Here is a 9,155-nt window from a genome sequence, read left to right as displayed (position 1 = left end):
ACATAGACTAGTCAAGTGCCAAAACTATGCTAGCTACTTAAAATTTGCTTCCCAGAATCAGCAATAAGCAATCCAAGGTTAAACAGCAAGTATTTCTTTAGTTATGATGTCACAGACAAGGGCTTGGTACTGGTCTTCCCCAGTTTCTTCTTTTTGAAGTTTTAGAATTAGCAAAGGGCAGGCAGAAGTGTACATCTGAATAAAGGGAAATTGCTTCACTAGTTCACTGTGTGGCCCACAGATCGATGCCTTTTCATTGCACATCAAATTAAGTTTATAGGAAAACTATGGCATCAGTGTTGAATCGTAGTTAAATGCTAAAATATGAACACTACTCAAGTGACATGTTATGAAGCAGCATAGATGATGTGATTTATACAAGATTTTTTTCTTATAACAAACATCAAGTGCAAGCAACCACCATATACTGAAAGAGAAAAGTTAAAGCCAAGAAAAATTCAACAACAGTAAAACGTTGGCGAAATCAAGAATCAGTTTGAAAAAAAGAATATAAAAGTAATATACTCATTTTTTTTAATTTGACCTATATGCCAGAGGACTCCCCAGCTTGAACTCCGTTAAAAACATGGAATGCATAATTTCAATATGAAGGCGATGAAACAGATTTCTCGATAATGCTATAACTAGCAGGAAACAGAATATATGATGAAATCCAAAAAAAATGCATTACAGTCAGTTACAGAGATTTACCAATTACTTGAAGCAGCATAAGTTATGGTCTTCTATGGTCATGAAAATAACTTCAGCTTTACACATGTGACATGTGACATGTGACATGTGACATGTGACATGTGACATGTGACATGTACAAGCAGAAAAGCTACCAATATGTCATGCGGACTGCAAAGTGCAAACTATCATCACTTGACCCTTTAGATACCCCAACGTATGACCCATCACAAACCATTTTAGCAATGTGCCCATTCCTGTAGGAAAACAAAACAGCCAATTTTTTTTTTTTTTAAAAAGACATCTGAAAAGTAGATAAATTCAAATTTGTTTCTGCTTGATGTGATCAATAATCTCCCAACCTTGAATTCTTCTTGCTTGAAGCTGATCTTAAATCCTGCAGAAGGAGGAGTTTAACTCCCAAACAAATGAACAAAATTTTCACTTGTTAAACTAACAAGAAAGAGAAGATGCTAACTAGACATATCACAAACAAGTGTCATGCTTTCTGTGTGTGACATACAGAACAAGATATACAAGTTTGCAGCTGAGATACAACTGGAATAAATTTCATCGAATCCTCTATAAATAACAAGAACAAATGTGATATAGTCTCCATAAAAGCAACAGAATATTGCACAAAAACTAAAGAGGACAATGGACAGAGGAATTTACAATCAAAGGCAACAAAAATAACTTTGATCTATTTAATTTTTCTTCCTCCACAAAAAGGATAGAAAAGACAAAGGAACACCAATTATATAAAAATTATGAAGTAGTTCCATCACAGAGAAAGGTAAATGGACACTCCCTAGTGTATCTCTGTTAGCACTTAGCACTCAACAAAGAATCCTTAAATCTTACTATTCTTGCTTCCAGGCATACAAAATCAGAGAGAAACCAAGTTGGTGCGACTGAGAATCTCGAATTCTTTGCGAAGTTGGCCAATGCAATACACTAGGATCACAAAGAGGTTGGCTATTCCATATCTTCTCAGCGGATAGACTAGTTCTGAACATAAAAACTGCACTACCAGGAGATGTACCGAAAAGCCAACTATGCACATCCCAGAAAACCTCAACAGGGAGGCCATCAATCAGGATAGTGTGATTACCCCGGAATTTCCATCGAAGCCGCTTGACCTGCATCAAATTTTTAGTATCCACACGGACAATCAAGCACGGGTCATTAGTGCTAATTGTGTCACACTCAATCATGAGGTCGTGCACCGGACCATTATCGCTGAACTTAGCCTTTGCATAGAATACCTTCTTCCCATAAACATGCTCCCTCTTTGCTATGAAAACAGCAGCACTTGGAACTTGGGAAGCATTAGTCTTTTTAAAAGCCTCCTTTCTCATATCTCCAAGGAGAAGAATCATTTGCTTATCACACACAATTGCCAAGTAAAATCCCTCCAAAGGTTCAGGCCCAGATCCAAATTTAGCAGATGAAAGGTCCCAATAAATGTCAATATTACTAGACTCTACATCTAAGCTCTTATACCCTTTTCTCTTTGAGAACAACCATGGCTTAATATCAACCTTACACAAACATTGGTTGCTTGAATCATCAATTCCAACACTAAGACCTTGACCCATCAAGTTCTTACTCCATGTAACTGTTATTAGACATGACCGCCCTCGAAATCGACATTGATATACACAAGTTACCAGATTTTGAGCAGTTTTGTTACCATTTGAGGATGAAGAATCAGAAATTTGCACTGCATTTTCCCCAAAACAAGATGGGAAGTCCCTCATTTTGATGAAACTCCCTCCAAACCCCACAATTCAAAATTCTGTCTTTTACGCCTTCTCACAAACACTTGGTGCGCCTATCAAAAACCCAAATCAAAAAACACACAATTATCACAAATTTCACATCCATAAACACATTAAACTCAAAACCAAAGCATTCAAATTCTCAGAAACGTACCTCAGTTCATCTTCATAACATCCACCACAAAAATAAATCACAGAAAAATCCCAGAAACGGTTTCAAACAAGTGAATTGAAACCGCGATTAAATCATGGGTTCAGAGTATAAGAAACATATTTTTTCCCTTTTTTTATTTTTTATGCAGAAGTTCAAATAAATCTGGACTTTAGATGGAGTGTGTGAGAGAAAGAAGAGAAGGAGAGAGAAAGAAGAAAGGGACCAGGAGAGATTAGAGACAAATTTGGAGAATGTAGGTGGTAAAAAAAAAATCAAATTAATTTGAGATATGATTCAGACAAAATAAGGACTGCAGTCTACTACTGTCGAATTTAGCTCTTGTGACTGAAAACAGTCTTACCAAATCCCTCAAGAACATAAACATACGATTAATAGAATTTATTTACTTCCTAATTGTAAAGATTCCTTTGGGTTATGCCGATATTAGAGCTACGGTTTCATTGTGCTCTTTTGTTGTATTTCGTATTTCAAAGTGTTTTTTTTTCCGGAAGGCTTTATAACGTATCCGTTTATTCGAATATGGTTGTTGGTTTAGAGAAAAAATGAATAATAATAATAATAATATAAACTTTTATACAGGGCGGTTTTACACAAAAGATCAATTTGGTGTCGTATAAGTTAAAGAATAAATCAAGTAGTTAAACACTAGAACTAATTAGTTAAACAATGAAACTAATTAGTTAAAAAATATAACCAATTAGTTAAACAATTAAAATTTTCTTTTTGATAAGGCAATTATATACAAAAGTTACCGAATAATAATAATAAAAATAAAATAAAAAGAGGCGAATATCAAGAATATTTATTTCCAAATTGTAAAGATTTAGCTAGGTAAGATATTGCTAGAAGTCCGAAATGACTTTATTGCTCTATTTTATACCATTATTTGTCATTACAAAGTGTGTGTTAGTAATCACCAGAACATGATTTAAGATGTCCGTCTAATTTACTTTTCTAATAGCAAGGTCGAGAAGAAAAGGGGTCTGTACTCAGTACTCCGTATTAGAGCTGTTAAAAACTGACCCGACCTGAAAATCCGACCTGAATCGATCGAACCCGTAACCGACTATGACCCGAAATTACGGTAAAACAGGTAACCTGAAACCCGACCTGTACCCGACCCGAAAAAATCGATAACCGATTTTAACCCGATGTTGTAACACCCGAACCTGAAACCGACACTCGACCCGAAAATGACCGATAACCGAACTGACCCGACCGAACAATGACCCGAACCCGATTCGATATCCGACCCGATGTCAACCCGAAACCGATAGTAACTCGATGAAACCTGCTATTGACCCGACCTGTGACAACCCGCTACCCGATTTACCCGAGTTATCAATGACACGATCAAATATTAATTTCAACGATAAATCTATTTTAATTATTTATTGCTAGATACTGAAAAATTTAACTCTAAAATAAGTTAAACAAAAAATTTTAGAATATAAAATAATTAAAATGTATAGGTTAATTATCAGACCCGAGTTTGACCCGTCCCTGAGAGTGACCCGACCTGAATTCTATTTGATTTGATTATTATCCGATCCAAACTAAGACCCGGACCCGAAAATAACTGTGTTGCAAACCGACTTAAACCCGACTCGATAAGACCCGAACCCGAAATTATCTGCTACAAACCGACTTAAACCCGACCCGATAAGACCCGAACCCGAAATCAAACCTGACCGAAATGTGACACGACCCGAACCCGACCTGAACCCGGGATAAGAAAAAACCCGACATGACCCGACCTGAAATCGACCCGACCGAACCCGAATTCAACCCGGATGGAATATTGACCCGACACGACCCGACCTGATCATGACCCAAGACCCAAACCCGACCCGATAACCTGTTTTGATAGCTCTACTCCGTATTAACTCATGGAGTCGTATAGTAGAGAAAATGTACAGTACTACGTAGTATAGTACCCGGCCCGTAGCAAGCTGGGAATGGCTGTAAAGGGTTGGTAATGAATAGTAATATTTGTGAAAGAGAAAGGGAAAGGGAAAGGAAAAAGGGTAAAGGTGTGCTTGATATTCTATTTCCTATATTCTCTCTCCTCTTTTTGGACACATCCACATGTAAATATGTAATAGAGCCAAGATTCCAGAACAGAATTTGCCAATATCAATCACTTTAACCACAAAATTCATCCAAACTACCTTTATTATTTATTTATTTTTAGATAATTAGCCGCAAAAACAATATACGAGTACTTCGTAAAATATAGGGAAATTTGTTAAAAAGGACCTTTTATAACCCAAATTTTGCGAGAAAGGACCTTATATAATTTTTTTTGCGAAATCACACCTTAATGTAATTTTTTTTGCGAAAAAGGACCTTATATAATTTTTTTTTGTGAAATCACGCCTTAATGTAATTTTTTTTTGCGAAAGACAACCAAAAGTAAATTTCCGGTATTGACTGAGCTTTTTCGGTCATTGACTTGCACGTGAGAAGCACGTGAGAAGCACGTGTGACTTTATTTTGCTAATCACACCCAAATTTCCTCCAAAATTCAAGCTTAAAAACATAAAGTTGGAAAAAAAAATCGAAATAAAATCAAGTTTGAAAATTCAAGACTCAGGAAAATCAATGTCTTTGGCCAACGTAAGCCACACGTGCTGCTCACGTGCAAGTCAATAGCCGGAAAAGCTCAGTTAATGCCGGAAACTTCCCTTAGGTCCTTTCTCGCAAAAAAATTTACTTTAAGGTGTGTTTTCACAAAAAAAATTATATAAGGTCCTTTCTCGCAAAATTTGAGTTATAAAAGGTCCTTTTTGGCAAATTTGCCTAAAATATAATCTATTTACACTAACATAAACCTGGTCCATGCTAATTTAGCGTGGACCAGGGCAACAGAGTAATTTTTATGGGTAACATATATAACTGTCACGTGACAGTTATTTTATAATTTCAAAATAGTAACTATATGCGTATTACAGTAACTATGTGTTTTAAAGAGTTACTATGTGTTTTGAAGAGTTTTAATGCGATTTGTGTCTAGCCCACTTTATATACGTTTTAAACTTTTTTTATTTTTCAAAATTTCAGATCTACATTCTGTTCATTCTCTTTCATTTTCTCTCTATGCTTTTCAAAATTTAGCCCAAATTTCTAGGTTTTGTTCGATTTTTTTCGTAATTATCTTATAATTCTTATGATTGGACCTATTTGATGAGGAAAAATTGGAGGAAGTAGTAGATCAAGAAGGAGGTTCGTCGTTGCCGAAATCGAATCGAAGAATTTGCGCTCGCCTACAAATCTTCGCAAGAATTTTTAGAGATCACATCTCGGTTTGTTGTTTTTTAAAGAATTTTAAGTCTATTTTTATTTAAAATTGAAAATATTTGTTGTTTTGAAAAAATTAATGTTTGTGTTTTACCGAAGTATCATTTTCACTTCGCGAATTCAATCAGTTACTTCACGATTTTAAATAGTAACTATATGAGTAATACAGTAACTATATGGTTTAAAGAGGTACAATGCAATTTTAATGGTTACTATATGTGTACAATAGTTACTATATTATTTTAATGGTTACTATATGTGTACAACAGTTACTATATGTGTACAATAGTTATTATTTTGTTGAGTGATTCGAAATGTTTGTTGTTTTGTTGAAATTAGGGTTAGTGTTTCACATAGTTAGTATATAAATGATATAGTCACCTTTAATTTATGTTGCGAATTAGTGTTTTTAATAGTCACTGGAATGTTCGTTGTGTTTATGTTAGTAGTAGTTTTTAGAGTAACTATACCTGTTTTAAAAGTTACTATAACTTTAAAACAGTAACTATGTGTTTAAAATAGTCACTATATTTTTTAGAAAGTTATTATAAGTTTAAAACAGTAACTATGTGTTTAAGATAGTTATTATGTTATGAACAGTTTATAGTGACTTTTTGATAAATAATAGTTACTATACAATTACATTATGTACTATGTTATTTAGAGTATGTATTTGTCCGCTTCTTAGATAGTGACTATATGATTATAATGGTTACTATATATGTTCAATAGTTACTATATTTTAATAATAGTCACTATATGGTTTATATAGTTACTATATGGTTTATATAGTTACTATATATTTGATATTTGTATAAGAAAATAATACGAAGTATCAATCACATGTTATTCCAGGTCCTAAAGTTGCACTATCTAGTGACGAATCTCCAAAAATACTTTACAATATCATTTGTATAAAAAGAAATAATGCCTTAAATTTAGAAAAAAGAGACAAAGGTTGTGAACTTTAAGAATTGATGCAGCAAAGCACAAGAGGTAGAAATAGTGTTTGTTGTTTGGGTGAAATTAGGGTTAGTGTTTCATATAGTTAGTATATAAATGATATAGTTACCTTTAATTTATGTTGCGAAATAATATTTTTAATAGTCATTGGAATATTCATTGTGTTTATGTTAGTAGTAGTTTTTAGAGAAACTATATTTTTTTAAAAGTTACTATAACTTTAAAACAGTAACTATGTATTTAAAATAGTTACTATATTTTTTAGAAAGTTATTATAAATTTTAAACAATAACTATGTGTTTAAGATAGTTACTATGTTAAGAACAGTTTATAGTGATTTTTTAATAAATAATAGTTACTATACGATTACATTATGTAATATGTTATTTCGAATATATTTTTGTCTGCTTCTTAGATAGTGACTATATGATTATAATGGTTACTATATTTGTACAATAGTTACTATATTATAATAATAGTCACTATATGTTAAGCTAGTTGTTGTGTGATTATAATGGTTACTATATGTGTACAATAGTTACTATATTATTATATTAGTTACTATATGTTTGAAATAGGTACTATGTTTATGTTATCATGATGTGTTACCATATGTTTATTTTCTTCAATAGTTACTATATTATTTATATAGTTACTATATGTTTGAAATAGATATTATGTTTATTTTATCATGACTTGTTACCATATGTTTATTTTCTTTAATAGTTATTGTACGTTTTATATAGTTACTATATTTTTGAAATAGGTACTATGTTAGTTTATTATGTTATGTGCATATTTTTATGTTATTCTATATTTTTAATGATATAGTTACTGTATTATGGATAGAGTTACTATATTATTATCACATCAACTATGTCTGCAACTCTATGACTAAATGACCATCAATAATATTTATAGGTATTATATCTTGTATTATAGTAACTCTATGTTTGGTATAATTTTTTATGTAAATTATAATGTTCTTTTCATGTTCTTTGTTGTGTTCTATGTTATTAGTAATAAGAGTTACTATGTTATGATCACAACAACTATATGATCATAACAATAACTATATCTACAACCTTGCTCGTATATGACTATCATTAATATTAAGAGTTACTATATCAAGTATAATAGTTACTATATATTTTTAATAGTTATTATCTTATCATTATGTTCTTTTTATGATCTTTCTTTGTACTCCATGTTATTATTAATAAAAGTGACTATATTATTTTGACAGTAACTATATGACTATAACAATAACAATAACTATATATGCAATTCTGCAAGTATTTTACCATCGTTAATTGTAAGAGTTACTATATGATGCATAATAGAAACTACACGTTTTACATAGTTATTATGTTATTTTTTCATATTTAAATGTAAATTATTAACTTAGTTTAAATATTATTGATTCAGAAATACAAAGATGATGCACTCAGAACTGAAATCGTGCAAAGAATAAATTCTGCAAGGAAAACAAAAGCATGAGGAGAAGAAGAAAATCCTGACAACAATGGAAACCAAGAACGTGGTAGAGGAAGGACATGATGTGTTGGTGGAAAAAAGAGATGTGGTCCACATGGACGTGTCGATTAGTATTTTTTAGTTCAAAAAACATTTGAGTTTAACATGGTTTATTTAATAGATGCAAAGAATTAGAATATCGTAGCTAAAACAACTAACCAAGTAGTTAATGTTTTCTTTATTATTGTTCAAGAGTTATAATTACTGTTACTTTTGATATAGTTACTCTTTTATATTTCAGTAATTATGTAAATATATAATACAAAAAATTACTATATGACCTCTAAACCATCTATATCATATTGTTTATTTTTATAATATAGTAATTGTTTTACAGCTAAAGTTATTTTTCTATATAATATAGTTAATCTTTGGATAGAATAATTGTTCTCATCGAAATTACTATATTATTATTATTATTTATTTCATAGTTACTATTCTGAAAATATAGTTACTTTACAGAACCTATAATTTCTATAATTTACTCTTTTTCTCTGCAAGAATGAATATATAGAAGTAATTGTTTTACAGTTAAAATTACTTTTCTATATGATATAGTTACTCTTTGGATAGAATAGTATTCTTATCATTATTATGTTCATAGTTATTATTCTGGAGATATAGTTACTTTACAGAACCTACAGTTTCTATAATTTACTCACTGTTAAAATTACCTAATTACTCTGATCCATGGTAATCTTATGGTG

The 9,155-nt window shown here is 31.5% G+C and overlaps 1 protein-coding gene across 1 annotated transcript; it reads right to left on the bottom strand.

The window, feature by feature from the left end:
* Positions 1-1,228: 1,228 nt before the first annotated feature.
* Positions 1,229-3,081, bottom strand: LOC110798258 (uncharacterized). Its single transcript, XM_022003432.2, has 2 exons — positions 2,629-3,081; positions 1,229-2,527 (listed from the first exon to the last, which is right to left on the bottom strand). The coding sequence occupies exon 2, from the start codon at positions 2,451-2,453 to the stop codon at positions 1,554-1,556; it is 900 nt and encodes a 299-aa protein (XP_021859124.1). The 5' UTR covers positions 2,454-2,527; positions 2,629-3,081; the 3' UTR covers positions 1,229-1,553.
* Between the last annotated feature and the right edge of the window lie 6,074 nt (positions 3,082-9,155).

This window comes from Spinacia oleracea, chromosome 4 (genome assembly GCF_020520425.1).
Source record: "Spinacia oleracea cultivar Varoflay chromosome 4, BTI_SOV_V1, whole genome shotgun sequence".
In the NCBI taxonomy this organism is placed as follows: domain Eukaryota; kingdom Viridiplantae; phylum Streptophyta; class Magnoliopsida; order Caryophyllales; family Amaranthaceae; genus Spinacia; species Spinacia oleracea.
The sequence above is the reverse complement of the archived record's forward strand: the minus strand, read 5'-3'. Positions and strand labels throughout refer to the sequence as shown.

Bases quoted from the DNA above. Each gene is read 5' to 3' on its own strand.
- LOC110798258 (XM_022003432.2), bottom strand. From the start codon at position 2,453: ATGAGGGACTTCCCATCTTGTTTTGGGGAAAATGCAGTGCAAATTTCT.